The sequence below is a fragment of the Ctenopharyngodon idella genome, chromosome 11 (assembly GCF_019924925.1).
Source record: "Ctenopharyngodon idella isolate HZGC_01 chromosome 11, HZGC01, whole genome shotgun sequence".
Classification (NCBI taxonomy): domain Eukaryota; kingdom Metazoa; phylum Chordata; class Actinopteri; order Cypriniformes; family Xenocyprididae; genus Ctenopharyngodon; species Ctenopharyngodon idella.
The window spans coordinates 19,193,184-19,210,034 of record NC_067230.1 but is presented as its reverse complement, the minus strand read 5'-3'; the positions used below and the strand labels follow the sequence as shown (position 1 = coordinate 19,210,034).

Sequence of the window (16,851 nt, the reverse complement as noted above, 5' to 3'; positions counted from 1 at the left end):
ATCTACAACGTCACCAAGGCTCGCCCCGATCGGCCTGATGGGGGCGCTACAGCGCTCAAAAGTACGAAATGGCTCATAACTCCTAAACCGTTATGGATTTTTTTTTACTTTTGCGAGCTAGTCCTAGGTTCTTGACCAGATCTGAACCAAATCAGTGCTGCAAGATTCTCTGCAGTCTGATTGTCAATAATTATCAAAAAAAAGTTGAAATTTCGATTCACGGTCTCTAGGGGCCGCCAAAACGTTCAAAGTGGGCGGAGCCACTTTTACTAAAATGGCTGTAACTTGTGAACAGAATGAGATATTTTCACCAAATTTGGCACATCTATGTAAGAGCTCATTCTGTGGTCATGTGAAAAGGGACGCTGCAACTGGCCACTTGGTGGCGCTATAACAGGAAAAAAAACATGAAAAATGGCTATAACTACTTCACCGTTAATCCGATCGACTTGAAAATTGGCATGCAGTGTCTTCGAGGAAATTGGCGCATCTCATAAAACATGTCCGCCATCGGCCAATGAAGTTTGAGCAGCTATCAGACAAGGTTATCGGAGGCCGATCGGAATGAAACTCACTGGGCCTGTTTGACTCGCGTTTTTTATGTGCGTAAAGGATCGTGTATCGCATGATTTTTCGCGCACGCCCCCGACATTCGTACCACATGGTAGAACTCCTCATTCTGAGCAACTTTGCCTCTAGGACCGCCACTGTCCATCGAATCATTCATATTGAATTTTATTTTAAAAACTAACTTTGGCGAACTAGTCCTAGGTTTTTGGCTCAATCTCGATAACTGTTTAAAAAACTTTATAAACCTTATATTTCCTATGGTAAATTGCCTGTATTGGCTGTATTCCATCTATGATCGAGATGGTTACAGGCTTGCTAATTAAAACATTAAACATTTTTATGCATGTGCTTAAAGGCCTTAAAGAGATTGAACCCCGATAATTGCTGCTCGCAGCTATATTTAGTCTTTGTTAGTTAATAAAAATATAACTGTTAGCTCATGTTAGCTCAGATCCATTAAATAATATTAACAGATAGAACTTTTGATTTTAATAACGTATTAGTACATTAACACTAAAAAGTGCTTTAGAACTATTTTTCATTGTTAGTTCATTCAATGTTAACAAATTAAACCTTAAGACACCGAATGATTTTTCCAACAATACCTTTAGTTAATGTTTCTGTTGTGAAGGAAACGATCACTGTTAAAATCGTGACTGAATGTGTTTAATTGCTGATGTGTGTGGAAGGTAAAGGCTCGTTTACACCAAGGACAATAACGATAAAGATATGGTTCTAAAAATCATTAAAATATACTATAACGATAACGGCACAGAGGAACGCTTTCATTGGGATCTCATGATACAGCTGACGAACAATAAAAACATGGACAGCCAATCTGAATCTATCCTACTTTAAAGAGCTCGAGCATTTAAAGTGACAGCGCTCTTATAATAAACACTGGTGTGGACGCTGATATAGTTATCGGTATTGTTCTTGGTGTGAACGGGCTTTAATAGTGCAGTGTCGCTCGTCCGCAGTGTGTGGCGCCATGAGGAGAGAAAGTCTGCCATCTCATCACTCCTCCATCTGCTCTGACGTGACGCGCATGTGCTCGCGTGTTCACAAAAACATTCAGAAGTAAGATGCTTTTCACTCTACAGAGAGTCTTTAACTAGTCCTGCCGTCTTTAACTCATTCATACCCTCCACCCTGTGATTCGTAACACCCAAACATAACAGAAAATCAGACTCCTACTAAGAATTTGATGGTGTAGAAGCGAGTCTCCTTCAGGTCCTGGTGGGCTGTTCATATTAAAGAGGACCTATAATGCACTTTTACAAAGTTTTGATTTGTTCTAGAACAGGTTTTCATGCTTGAATGTTGATTATTTTCCTCATATTCTCCATTGTTGCAGCTCCTCTCTTCCCAGTCTGTCAGTAACGCTCTGTTTAGTTCCTGTCTCTATGAAGCGAATAGGAACAGAATAGGTCCTCTTTAAAGCTGATTGGACATTGAAATCTTGTTATTTAGATGTTGGTGTTTATGAGGAACTCCAGGACTTGGTTTAGTCCTCACTGGTGACGTGTGAAGAGCAGATTTATTTCCCTTCCTCAGCCTCTTCTACAGCTTTAGTGTGATATTTTGATGTCTTTCGTAATGTTCCCCCTCAGTAGGTATTGACACTGATTTCACAAATCGATTTGATTTGATTCACAAACTCTTGATTCTGATTGATTGATGTGAAGGAAAAAAATCTCTCTGAACTAAAGATGTGAACTGAACCATGTCAGTCGGTACATTACTATAATATCACAGGTTAAAATTAACAAAAGTCCAGACTATTCGATTCAATTGCTATTTATTTTTAGATATAATATATAATAACACTCAAAAAGGCACTCATTAGGCACATTTATATAATCTTTTTAATAATTATGTTTCTAATCATGACTGTAATAACTTGTTTTCATGACAGATTGATTTAAACACATTAAATAATGAAGAACAGGTTAAGTAAAATATTACGAATATGTAATATAGTGCATATATTTATCAAAATGCTCCTCTCTGGAGTAATTTTTCTAGCTGGGTAAAAAGTGACAGTGAGGAGTGCTGTGTTTTACCCAAAGTTGAAAACACGCTAGCCGTGGTAAAAAATGCTTCGATTTTATGGCCATTGAATGGCTTTTCTGTGGTAAATGTAACGTTATACTGTTTTATTGACGTCTTTCCGTGCTTGAAACACTGATTGAGCGATTACACGAGACATGATTAATTTCAGTAAGCTGTATTGTATCTTTCAACATTAATTTTGATGTTCATTCTTATTTATTTGGTGCTATAACTAGTAGTAAAGAAGAAGAGATGATCGGTTCACGAGCCGCTTGAACTGAGGCGCTTTAGCGATCTGTCACGACACATTAAAGAGCATTAAAACCACATTTATTTTTTTAATTTTGTTATAAAACTAACTGAATTTGAAAGCTGAGACTGTTTCATATCATAAAAAGCACTTATTGTGATTATTGGAGATCGAGATCATCAAAATGAAGATCAATTAAAATTGATTAATCAATATAGTCAGTCAAGCCCTAGTTTTTTGACATTGTCCCCTCATTTTTCTGCCCATCCAGCGAGTCGGCGTGCCGCTTCTACAGTCAGCAGATGAAGGGCAAACATCTAGCCATCAAGAAGATGAATGAGATCCAGAGGAACATCGACGGCTGGGAGGGCAAAGACATCGGCCAGTGCTGCAATGAGTTCATCATGGAGGGAACGCTCACACGGGTGGGCGCCAAACATGAGCGCCACATCTTCCTGTTCGATGGCCTTATGATCTGCTGCAAGTCCAACCATGGCCAGCCGCGTCTGCCGGGAGCCAGTGCGGCCGAGTACCGTCTGAAGGAGAAGTTCTTCATGAGGAAGGTGGGTAGTGATCGGCCAATGCCGATGTAAAGCAAATGTAAACTACCGTTTAAAAGTTTGAGGTCAGTAAGAATTTTTAATGTTTTAGAAAGATGTGTCTTCTGCTCACCAAGGCTGATTGTATTTAATCAAAAATACAGTAAGAATTGTGAAATATTATTAAAAAAAATTTCTTTGTGAATATATGTCAAATGTAATTTATTCCTGTGATCAAATCTAAATTTTCTGCATCATTACTCAAGTCTTCATTGTCACATGATCCTTCAGAAATCATTCTAATATGCTGATTTGCTGCTCATGAAACATTTCTGATTATCATCAGTGTTGAAAACTGTTTATATAAAAGCATTTATTTTGACAGTGCCAGGACTTTTATTTTGACAGTGTCCGAGTGCCTGAGAGTTTTTCTGTTTGGCCGACAAGTGTCAGAAACAGTCTTTCATTTTGGCAGTGACAGGACTTTTATTTTGACAGTGTCTGAGCGCCTGAGAGTTTTTCTGTTTGGCTGATAAGTGTCAGAAACAGTCTTTCATTTTGACAGTGACAGGACTTTTATTTTGACAGTGTCTAGCGCCTGAGAGTTTTTCTGTTTGGCCGATAAGTGTCAGAAACAGACTTTCATTTTGACATTACCAGGACTTTTATTTTGACAGTGTAAAATGAAAAGTCTGCTTCCGACAACTCTCAGGCGCTCAGACACTGTCAAAACAAAATTCCTGTCACTGTCAAAATAAAAGTCTGCTTCCGAAACTTATCGGCCAAACAAAAACTCTCAGGTGCTCAGACACTGTCAAAATAAAAGTCCTGACACTGTCAAAATAAAAGTCTGCTTCCGACAGAGGTAGAGGACTGATAGAGGACTGGAGCTAAACGTCCACGTGTTCTTCAACAGGTCCAGATCAACGACAAGGACGATAAGGAGGGTGAGTACCGGCACGCTTTCGAGATCATCCTGAAGGACGGGAACAGCGTGGTGTTTTCCGCCAAATCGGCGGAGGAGAAGAACGGCTGGATGGCTGCTCTGATCTCGCTGCAGTACCGCTCCACGCTGGAGCGCATGCTGGACACGGCCATGCTGCAGGAGGAGAAGGAGGAGCAGATGAGACTTCCTGGAGCCGAGGTGTACCGCTTCGCCGAACCAGACTCCGAGGAGAACGTCGTGTTCGAAGAGAACGTCCAATCCAAATCCGGCATTCCCATCATCAAAGCCGGAACGGTGCTGAAGCTCATAGAGAGGTTGACCTTCCACATGTACGCTGGTGAGTGACGTTCATATAACTGTTCAGTACAATGTTTTTGAAGTAACAATCCTTAAATCCTTAATCCTTCTCCAGTAAATCACGAACAACTGAGAAAGTTGTGGTGTTTTGAATATTATTATGGGCCTTGCAGTCTGAAAGGTTAATCTAGACTCAATTTGACATGTTCCTCCAGCAGTTTGACCCAAACTATCACTGATATTTGTGTGGTTTTGCATAATGTGGCGTGTTCTTTCACTGCTGGATTTTGTGCACTCAGTAGTTACTCCACCGTACAGGGTGTTTACCAGCCACCGCTAATGCGCATTACTGATTTATTTCACAACCTCGAGTCTCGACGACAACAACAACAACACCAGCAGAATGAGCACAGAGACACCGAAGGCCTCGTCCAGCTGAACCCATCGCCTCCTTTGTGCTCGTTCCTCAGCATCTGTAAATATTTGGGCTCGTTTACGTCACAGACCTCAGTGTGGCGACCTGCTTTGTTAGTGCTGATAACACGACTAGCACTGATAAGAGAGAAAAACAACGGCTATTCTTGAACAAAGCACAAGTTCAGCTCTGTTATCTGTGCAGTGTCCTTCCTGTGTGTGTGTGTGTGTGTGTGTGTGTGTGTGGTTAGGGTGGGATGAAGTCTTTAAACAGCTGATCAACTCGACCCAAATCACTCAAGCTCATGAAGGCAGAAGTAATAATCTGAGAACAGTAACAAAATGTTAATGAGTCTATTAATAGAGCAGCGGTTTGTGTCGTACACAAGCACAGAACGCTTCAAACTACAGCTGCGGTTTATCTGCACATGATCAACTAGGTTTGGGTTAGTCTCTGTGGCTTGAGTAGATCAGTGATTCTCACTTCTTACTGAAGCTGTCAACAACATATAGAAGAGGACAAAAGTGATGTCTATTTAATCTATTTAACTATCAAAATATGAGGAAAATATTTTATATTTTTTCCAATATTTTAAATATGAGGGAAGAACAAAACACTACACTTGCTTAAGATATTTTTAAAATTATTTGGCAAAAAAGGCAAACTACAGCTACAGGTTTTATTTTTAATGTATAGAAAAACAAAAAGCTCAGGAAAAAGCATACATTGACTACAACATAATCAGTTATTAATATATTTTTGGCTCTGTCTTATTTGTGCATGTGTTCAAATGACAGCCTGGGCCAAAATTATGTGTGTATATAAAATTATAAATTGATTGATTTATAAATAATATTATAATTTATTTATAATTATATTATATCATGAATATATTATAAATAAATATAATGAAATGTATAAAAATGAGATGTATAATAAAATTATAACTTTCTTGATTTATATATATTATTATAATTTATATACAATTTAAAATATTACATATTTTATTTATATATATATATATATAAAAATATCTATACACACACACATATTTAGTTCTGCCAAACGATTAATCGTGATTAATCGCATCCAAAATAAATGTTTACATAATAAATGTGTGTGTACTGTGTATTTTTATTATGTATATATAAATACACACACATACATGTATATATTTAAGAAATATTTACATGTATATTTATATATAATGTATATTATATGTAAATATAAATATTTATTTATAATATGTTTATATATAATGTATATTATATAGTAATATAAATATATTATTAATATTATAAATAAATATATTTATATATAATATACATTATTTATAATATTTGTTTATAATTATAATATATTTAAATATTTATATTTATATATAATATACATTATTTAAAATATTTATTTATAATATTAGATTTTTGTTAAATAAATACGTGTGTGTGTGTATTTATTTATATATGCTTAATAAATATACACAGTACGCAAACATTTATTATGTAAACATAGACTTTTATTTTGGATGCGATTAATCGTTTGACAGCACTAATATATATGTGTGTGTGTGTATGTGTATATGTGTGTGTGTGTGTTTTTATTGTTTTTATTTTTTTATGATGATCACATTTACCCCCCAAATTGTCGTTAGTGTAATGTGAGTCATATATTTAAATTCTAAAGTCTTTGTGCATCATGGTAGTATTTGATTTTAATTTAAATTATTGTATTACAGTAAATGTTTAAACCCAAAAAAAAAAGTATGTTCTATATAGTATGAGAGTGTGTAGTATGAATAAAATTCGGACGTACTACATCCGCCATGTTGTCATTGTCATGTGACCTACGGTGTCCATTGCATCGCTTCACTGCCATTCACAAATCCTCTCCCGTGGCCTCATGGGATAGTAAAGTGTCCATCAAATCCACACTTGAGTAGTAGGTCATCCGGGGACTTTTCGCCTACTGTTTTTCGAATACTATGAATTCGGACGTACTACTCTTTTGGCGTACTGTTTTTCGCATACTATATAGTCGGTTTTGAACAAAGCATTTGTTTTTTAATGCATTATGGTAATAACGGTGTTTAACATGTCGCAGTGCAAAAATGATCCTAATATCAATATTCACTGCCTTTACACAAAATATAACATCTGATTATTGGTTAATTACGGGGTAAAACGTGACGTGCTGGTGTTTGGGTGAGATTGACGCAGATGTTCTGGGTGTCTGTGAGCGGGTCACTCTGAATTCCTCTGATGGGCGTTTTCGCTCCGCACACCCCAGTAGACTTCCTCCTTCAGAGGCTCTGCGGTAAATATAGCACCCAGTTTTCCACTGGAACCTCCAGCGGCCCACAAATACTGGTTTCTAATAAGGCAAAGGAAACAGACGTTTGGAGAAACACTGTGTGTGTAAAGGGGAAAAAGGTGTGTCCTGTGTAGCACAGTGCTCATTTAGGGTGTGGATGAGGGTTAATGATCATTAGTGAGTGACTCTTAAACACACACTCAATTTAATGTGTGTGTGAACTTTCTCTCGGCCCCAGACACTAGAATCACAATCTGCACGCCCTGAATCTATTTTAAGTGTGTGTGTGTGTTGTGTATATGTGTGTCTTGTGCGTCAGAGCCGTGTGTCTGTTTCCTGGCTAGAATAATTCCAGGCCGATTGTTTGGAATTGCTCACTGAGCTTCTATTGTTCACTTCGGCCAGAACAGAACAGATCCATCATGCTGCAAACTCCGTATGGACGCCACATACGGGCTTGAAGTCGGTTCTGAATAATAGAGCGATTGATTATGTGCTTTTTTTATGACATTTAAGCACCCAAATTCTCTTTACTGTAATGGAAAAAAATGTCATTATCATCACCATGATGCAGTGATTTTTATTTTATTACAGTCAACATGAAACGGGTTTCAAATTTAGGCATTTTTAAGTAAAAATAGTTTCACAGGACTGTTTCATGTCAACGGTGGATGGAAGGAAATAGTTTGACAAACATAATCAAATGGTTTTTGTTAAACAAAACATTTTTCCTTGTTTTTCAGATCCCAATTTCGTCAGGACGTTTCTCACCACATACCGATCCTTCTGCAAACCTCAGGAGCTGCTGGATCTGCTCATGGAGAGGTCAGACAATCAGCACTGACACGCACCTTAAAGGGATAGTTCATCTAAAAATGAAAATTCTGTCATTATTACTCACCCTCATGTTGTTCCAAACCCATAAGACTATTATTCATCTTCGGAACACAAACGAAAATATTTCTGATGAAATCTGAGAGCTCTTTGTTCCTCCATAGACAGCTGCGCAACTGACACTTTGATGCTTTAAAAAGTTCATTAAGAGATTGTAAAACTATCTATATGAATTGAGTGGTTTGGTCCAAATTTTCTGAAGAGACATGATTGCTTTATATGATGAACAGATTGAATTTAGACTGAACTGAATTCAGCGTACATAAACAGAATCTCAGCCGAAACTGCTTGATGCACAAAAACAAATCTCTTTCGGAAGCGCAAACGTGCTGCGTAACACGAGAATGAACCTCATTGGTTCTCGCTGAAGCTCAAACGTGCTGCGTAACATGAGAATGAATCTCATTGGTTCTCGCGGAAGCTCAAACGTGCTGCGTAACACGAGAATGAACCTCATTGGTTCTTGTGAAGCTCAGACGTGCTGCGTAACATGAAAATGAACCTCATTGGTTCTCGCTGAAGCTCAAACGTGCTGCGTAACTCGAGAATGAACCTCATTGGTTCTTGAGGAAGCTCAAACGTGCTGCGTAACATGAGAATGAACCTCATTGGTTCTTGCTAAAGCGCAAACGTGATGCGTAACACGAGAATGAACCTCATTGGTTCTTGCTGAAGCTCAAACGTGATGTGTAACACGAGAATGAACCTCATTGTTTATATGCAAATAAAAGCCTAAATTCAATCTGTTCATCATATATAGTGATCGAGTCTCTTCAGAAAATTTGGACTAAACCGCTCAATTCATATGGATTAGTTTTACGATCTCTTGATGAACTTTTTGAAGCGTTAAAGTTGTAGTTGTGTAGCAATCGTTATTGTACTCATGTTATGAAGTTATTGTCACGTCTGTTGAAACATCTGTGTGTTTGTGTTCCAGGTTTGAAATTCCAGAACCCAAACCCACGGAAGCGGATCAGATGGCCATGGAGAACGGAGACCAGCCACTGAGTGCAGAACTCAAACGGTTCCGCAAAGAGTTTGTTCAACCCGTACAGCTCAGGTACAAACACACACACACTTACACACACACAGTACTAACATATCATAGAGCGTCTCACTCCATCTCTGTCTGTCTGCAGGGTGCTGAATGTGTGCAGGCACTGGGTCGAGCACCACTTCTATGATTTTGAGAGGGACGCTCAGTTGCTACGGCGACTGGAGGAGTTTATCAACAAGGTCAGAGGTACGAACACAAACCTCCTGATCGACTCTATCAGCATCAGCATCATCATCATCATACCTGAGATGATAAACTCTGGAAAAGTCTTCAAAATGTGTCAAGCGTGGATGGAATCACGGAATCCAGTCATAAATATGGAATTATACAGTATAATACAGTATAAATTTGGCAAAATTTAGACCAAAAGTAGGGCTGTAAACGTAATCAGATCGCGAAATGGACTAGTGTGTGTGAATATTAAAGCACGACAAGACACACAGAAACTCAAAGCTGTTCACTACAACCCGCCAAAATAAAAGTTTGGTTTAACTTGAAGAAATTATGACAGAAATAAAATTAATAATCATATAACATATACAGTTCTTAAAAAAAAAATGTTTTTATTATTATTACTTTCAGAAGTACTGTATATTTAATATTATTATTAAGGACTCACACCATATAATTTTATAAATAATGTTTCATATGTAATTTAAACCATAAATTTCTTTAGTTTATATATGTGATTTAATACAAATATATATATATATATTTGTATTAAATCACAGAAACATTAAAACAAGGAACTATTACTGTTAGAAATAAATTAACAAATTAAATTTAAAGTTTTATCAATTTAATTGATTTGACATCCTTTTTGATTATTAAAATTTAATTAAAACGGAATCCAGAAAAATTCAAACAGAAAACTCAGAATGTCTGAAAAAAACAAAACATTTCTTATGGATCTATTATTGTTAAAATGTTAATAAATTATCAGTGTTTTTTTATACAAGTTTTATTACTTCAATTGATCAATCCTTGTTTATTATTAAAATTTAATTGAAACGGAATCCAGAAAAATTAAAACAGAAAACATGGAATTTGGTGAAGAATTGAAATTTAAATGAATTTCATATGTAATTTTTTTTGTCCACATTGGATTTTGAGCCAATAAGATTTCACCGTGGGCGGGACTATACAACGAAACAAAAAAAAATGTCGAGTAAAACATCCTTTCACTTGTCGCGATCGTGGCTGATTGATCTCAGTTCCGTTCTGCCTCTCTCACATCAGTCCTGTCACCTGTCCACAGGTAAAGCCATGAGGAAGTGGGTGGAGTCCATCACGAAGATCATCCAGAGGAAGAAGCAGGCGCAAGCGAACGGCCCCAGTCACAACATCACATTCGAGAGCTCGCCGCCGCCCATCGAGTGGCACCTCTGTAAAGCGGGACAGACGGATCAGTTTGACCTCATGACCCTTCACCCCATCGAGATCGCCCGACAGCTCACGCTGCTGGAGTCCGACTTCTACAGGTGTGACCCTTCAGCCTTGACCTATGACCTCTGTCGGCATTTACTCGCCATCATCGTTTTTTAATTATAAGAGCGCTGTCGCTTTAAATGCTCGAGCTCTTTAAAGCAGAATGGATTCTGATTGGCTGTCAATGTTTTTATCATTCATCAGCTGGAGAAACATCACACTGAACGTATATTCTGCTATTCTTTTATATGTACAACGATTTTTAAAACTAGTTATCGTCTTTTGTGTTAGTTTTGCGCTCGTTCAGTATTTTAATGTTGCTTTTTTTCCTTTATAAGGGAAAAGGCTGGATTTCCTGTTTGTATTTTTATTTTCTGCCCCGTTGGCAACACTGTCTGCACAGAAAATGGGGCAGTTTAACACAATAGAGAGTCCAGCTGTGACACACACACATACACACTTCCCTTCACCTCTGTGGGAACAGGCAATGAGCGTCGTACCCAAGGTCACCACCTCAGCTCCGTTTCCCATGAGGCCGCTCTGTGCACCCGTCTCCCAAAACACTGAACCAAACCGCACACGCAAAACAGCTCGGCTCCTGATTGAAAGAGCATTCTGGGTGATTTTGACATCATCTCTGTGTCAGGCGATCGTCTCTCTGTGTTTCTGAACGAACAGGAAACGTTACAGTAAATAAAGTTAAAATAAATGTCTGCCAGCACGAGCGAAGCTTGAAATTGTGTTCAAGCTCTTACATTAATTATTAAGGCGAGACACTAAAGCCAAATCTATTGTTTTGTTTTTTTTCATGCACTGGTCAATTTGAGACATTCTTCTTTCAGACTAGTGGAAAGTTTATTTTATTGCACTTTGCGTCTGTAGATCTTTAAAAGCAGTGAGTTTGAGTCAGAAATCTCCATTTCAGCAGCTTTACACACACCAAACTTTACAGTTTTATTCATTTCTATATTCTGAAGGTTTGTTTATATATCATTCGCCTGATTTATTTGACATTTTAATCCTTAAAACATGGTGAAATGTATTTGTTGACAGTATTTTCTGATTTCTGGAGTGATAAAAACAGAAATGTGAAATGTCAACAAAATCAAACAAGAATTTCGAACCGGGCTTTATCCAATGTTCAGATGCAAATTAGTGCATATTTAAATAGATGGTGCATCATTTGCATATTTAAAATACAAAACATTTGTCTGCGATTAATTAATTGATATATTTTTTGAGTTGTAAAGTGTCTAGATCATGATTTTGAGGTGGAACTGCTGTTCTAGGTGTTTTTTGTTAGTTGATTAGTTCACTTCAGAATGAAATTTTCCTGATAATTTACTCACCCCCATGTCATCCAAGATGTTCATGTCTTTCTTTCTTCAGTCGAAAAGAAATGAAGGTTTTTGAGGAAAACATTCCAGGATTTTTCTCTATAGTGGACTTCAGGTTGAAGGTCCAAATGTCAGTTTCAGTGCAGCTTCAAAGAGCTCTACATGATCCCAGACGAGGAATAAGAGTCTTATCTAGAGAAACCATTGGCCATTTTCTCAAAATATTTAAAAATGTATCTACTTTTTAACCACAAATGCTCTTTTCACTGCCACGCATTACGTAATCATGTTGGAAAGGTCATGCGTGATGTAAGCGGAAGTATCTATCCAGTGTTTACAAAGCGAACATGACAAAGACAAAGTCAAACGGCCTTTACAAAAAAAGGTAAAACAACGATGGAGGTTCATTCTAGTGTTACGCATCACGTTTGAGCTTCCGCGAGAACCAATGAGGTTCGTTCTCGTGTTACGATTTTGAAGTTGGAGGAGAAAATGAGAAACACTGGATCAGTACTTCCACCTACATCACGCGTGACCTTTCCAACGTGATTACGTAATGCGTGGCGCATCACAGAGCAGTGCAAGACGAGCATTTGTGGTTAAAAAGTATATAATTTTTAATTTTTTTAGAAAATGGCCGAAGGTTTCTCTAGATGAGACCCTTATTCCTCGTCTGGGATCATGTAGAGCTCTTTGAAGCTGCACTGAAACTGACATTTGGACCTTCAACCCGTTGAACCCCAGTGAAAAATCCTGGAATGTTTTCCTAAAAAAACCTTAATTTCTTTTCGACTGAAGATAGAAAGACATGAACATCTTGGATGACATGGGGGTGAGTGAATTATCAGGACATTTTCATTCAGAAGTGAACTAATCCTTTAACATACTTTATCCTGTAGGGCGGTTCAGCCGTCAGAGCTGGTGGGAAGCGTTTGGACTAAAGAAGACAAGGAAATCAACTCGCCGAACCTGCTGCGAATGATCCGCCACACCACCAACCTCACGCTGTGGTTCGAGAAGTACGACACGCTTCCTTGTGTTTAATTCAGAGCCGTGTGTGTGTGTGTGTGTTTCTAAAGGTTTCTCACGTCTCTCAGGTGCATCGTGGAAGCGGAGAACGTGGAGGAGCGTGTGGCCGTCATATCGCGAATCATCGAGATCCTGCAGGTGTTTCAGGAGCTCAATAACTTCAATGGCGTTCTGGAGGTGGTGAGCGCCATGAACTCATCGCCCGTCTACAGACTCGACCACACCTTTGAGGTGAGAGCGTTTACATTTCTTCCGGGAATGAACACGTCACAATATTCCTCATTTAAATAATTCATATGCAGGGGCGGGGCCTGGTTGAGTTAGTTAGTAGTGTGTTGAAACTGGCAGTTATGGTAAGGGGCGGGACATTTTCCAAACACCAATCACAACACACTGCTCCAGCCGACCAATCAGAGCACATTGTGCTCTATAGAAAGGAGGGGCTTCATAAACAGAGCGTTACTGACAGACTGGGAAGAGAGGAGCTGAACAATGGAAAATATGAGGAAAATAATGTGTTTTATGAACATTCAAGCAACAGACGTCTGTGAATTGGCCTTAAAAACACATAATATGTTATAACTCATCCTGCGTGTGATGTCATTTCAGCAAATCCCAAGCAGACAGAGGAAGATTCTGGAGGAAGCTCATGAACTCAGTGAAGATCATTATAAGAAATATCTGGCTAAACTCAGGTCCATCAACCCTCCCTGTGTGCCCTTCTTTGGTACGTTCCGCTTCCTTCTTCACACACGTGACACTGTTTCTGATGAGACTGTGTGTTTGATGCACATGTGATCTGCTCGTTTTAGGGATTTATTTAACGAATATTCTAAAAACTGAGGAAGGAAATCCGGACTTCCTGAAGAGACACGGCAAAGAGCTGATCAACTTCAGCAAACGCCGGAAAGTGGCGGAAATCACCGGAGAAATCCAGCAGTACCAGAACCAGCCGTACTGCTTACGTGTGGAGAGTGACATACGGGTCAGAAAAACAACATTTGCATATCGCTTTAAATAACGGGTCATATTAATAATGCTTCTTAAGGAGCAAATCATCATATTAGAATGATTTCTGAAGGGTCATGTGACACTGAAGACTGGAGTAATGATGCTGAAAATTCAGCTTTCATCATAGGAATAAATTACACTTTACTATATATTCACATAGAAAACATAAATTGTAAAAATATTTCACTTTTTTACTGTATTTTTGATCAAATAAATGCAGCCTTAAGGCATAATTATTCCAAACTTTTAAATGAATACTGCAGAACTGAAGTAAACGTGTCATTTTTATTCTGTTGATGTTGCAGAAGTTCTTTGAGAACCTGAACCCGATGGAGGACATGACGGAGAAAGAGTTCGCCGACTATCTGTTCAACAAATCTCTGGAGATTGAGCCGCGTAACTCTCGCACCCTGCCTCGATTCGTAAGTCTGAGTCATGTCGGACGCACACGCACGGTTACACAACACCCACAAGAACCTGTGACCGCATGTTCACCTCCTGATCTGATCGTCCACGCTCCGTATTAAACCGTAAAGTGCTTAAGGATGTGAACCAAAATAGTGCAGATTTACAAACTAAGCCTGAGTTCACTTGTGTAACAGTGAAAAACCCCAAAACATCACGCAGGTGGAACCCTTCAAACGTTCTGTTCTGAGGACAGTGTTCATGGGAAATCAGGTGGACTCAGAGGCCAAAGACTATATTCAAAGACCTTCAAGATATTTATGCTGCTTCTGCTGTAATGACAAAGCTACTGCTCACTTATAAACTTCATAGAAACTAGAAGTGGATATATGTATAAAAAAAATGATATACAATATATTTTAATTATATTGAAATAAATATATTGTAATATTATGTAAATTATAATTATTAAAATAATATATATATATATATATATATATTATATTTATAAATTATATTTTAAATAATTTTTATATATATATATATATATATATATATATATTAATATGTATGTATATTAAATACATTATATATATATATATATATATATAATACTATATAATTTATATTACTTCTACTATTAATAATAATAATAATAATAAAAGTAAATACTATAATATTTTAATATATATATATATATATATATAATAAAATATAATAGTTAATTATTTTAATAATTATAATTAACAATTATTACAATAATAAATATGTAATAAATATTACAATATTATTTGTAAAATAATTAAAATATTTATAAATAAAAATTAATTGTATTTGTATATATATTACTAATAAATAAATAATATTGTTACTACTACTACTACTACTACTACTACTACTACTAATAATAATAATAATAAAATTATAAAAGTAAATACTATTAATATTTTTTTTAATTATAAAATATAATATTTAATTATTTTAATAATTATAATTAACACAATATTACAATATAATTTGTAAAATAATTAAAATATTTATAAATTAAAATAATGATTATATATTATATATATTTATACTAATAAATAAATAATATTAATGTTACTACTACTACTAATACTACTAATAATACTACTACTACTAATAATAATAATAAGTAAATACTATAATATTTAAAAAATGATATAATGAATTATAATATTTAATTATTTTAATGATTAAAATGAGCAATATTCAAAATATTACAATATATTTTGCAAAATAATTACAAATAATTAAACTCTATAATTCCAGACATTTCGATAACTGAATGTTTTTCAGGATTTACACTTTTTATTACAGAATTTTTCTAGATGTTTGTATTTTATTTTCTTACTTACAAAATATTTTAAATAACATATTTTAGTGCATTTATATTCATTATGAGAATTTCCATGATTTGGTCTAGAAATCAAATTTTCTATGAAAAAATTCATACAGTATATCCTGGTTTTCCAAGATAAAAATCACAGTTGAGGGAGTTTGTGATTTTACATAATTTGTCTTATCTTAAATCATCCTTAATTAAGATGTTAATTTGTCATCGTGAGTCGTCACCAACAGGATGTTCAAACCAAGTGAGGTTTAATGACTGATAACTTATTTTGTTTTCCTCTCACAGGCGAAGAAGTACAGCTGTACTCTGAAGTCTCCCGGCGTTCGGCCGTCCACCGTCCGCCCGGGAACCATGCGCCACCCGACGCCGCTGCAGAACGAGCCCCGTAAGATCAGCTACAGCCGCATCCCGGACAGCGAGACGGAGAGCAGCGCCGCTTCAGCACCCAACTCGCCCCGCACGCCCCTGACGCCTCCGCCCGCCTCCGCCGCGTCCAGCTCCACCGAGGTCTGCAGCGTGTTCGACTCGCCGCAGGCGCCGTCCAGCCCCTTCCACTCCAGTACGGCCAGCATCACACACACACACACACACACGATGGAGTCTGAGAAACTACGTCATGATGATGATAAACTGCACAGAAATTTCAGCCACTGAATATGAGCAACTCTTATTATTTTTATATAGTCCATTATTTATATACCATGGAAAAGTCCATGAAAATTCTCATAATGAATGTAAATGCGCTAAAATATGTTATTTAAAATATTTTGTAAGTTAAAAAAAAAAAAACAATAAAAACAATCAGAGTAAATACAAACATCTAAAAAAAAAAATTGTAAAATATGTAAAACAATTGGTAATAAAAAAGTGTAAATCCTGAAGATAATTCAGTTATCCAAATGTCTGGAATTTATTTAGAATTATTTTAATTAT

The 16,851-nt window shown here is 36.7% G+C and overlaps 1 protein-coding gene across 2 annotated transcripts in view; it reads left to right on the top strand.

Moving 5' to 3' along the window:
- Positions 1–16,851, top strand: part of sos1 (son of sevenless homolog 1 (Drosophila)) — a 42,698-nt gene that overhangs the window by 21,294 nt on the left and 4,553 nt on the right. For both annotated transcript variants that reach the window (XM_051911659.1, XM_051911658.1), the window contains exons 10-21: positions 3,147–3,438; positions 4,331–4,697; positions 8,126–8,207; positions 9,214–9,336; positions 9,416–9,519; positions 10,592–10,814; positions 12,998–13,117; positions 13,196–13,358; positions 13,737–13,854; positions 13,940–14,112; positions 14,444–14,560; positions 16,204–16,477. In XM_051911659.1, coding sequence (XP_051767619.1) covers positions 3,147–3,438; positions 4,331–4,697; positions 8,126–8,207; positions 9,214–9,336; positions 9,416–9,519; positions 10,592–10,814; positions 12,998–13,117; positions 13,196–13,358; positions 13,737–13,854; positions 13,940–14,112; positions 14,444–14,560; positions 16,204–16,477 — 2,156 coding nt within the window. The remainder of the gene's footprint in view (positions 1–3,146; positions 3,439–4,330; positions 4,698–8,125; positions 8,208–9,213; positions 9,337–9,415; positions 9,520–10,591; positions 10,815–12,997; positions 13,118–13,195; positions 13,359–13,736; positions 13,855–13,939; positions 14,113–14,443; positions 14,561–16,203; positions 16,478–16,851) is intronic.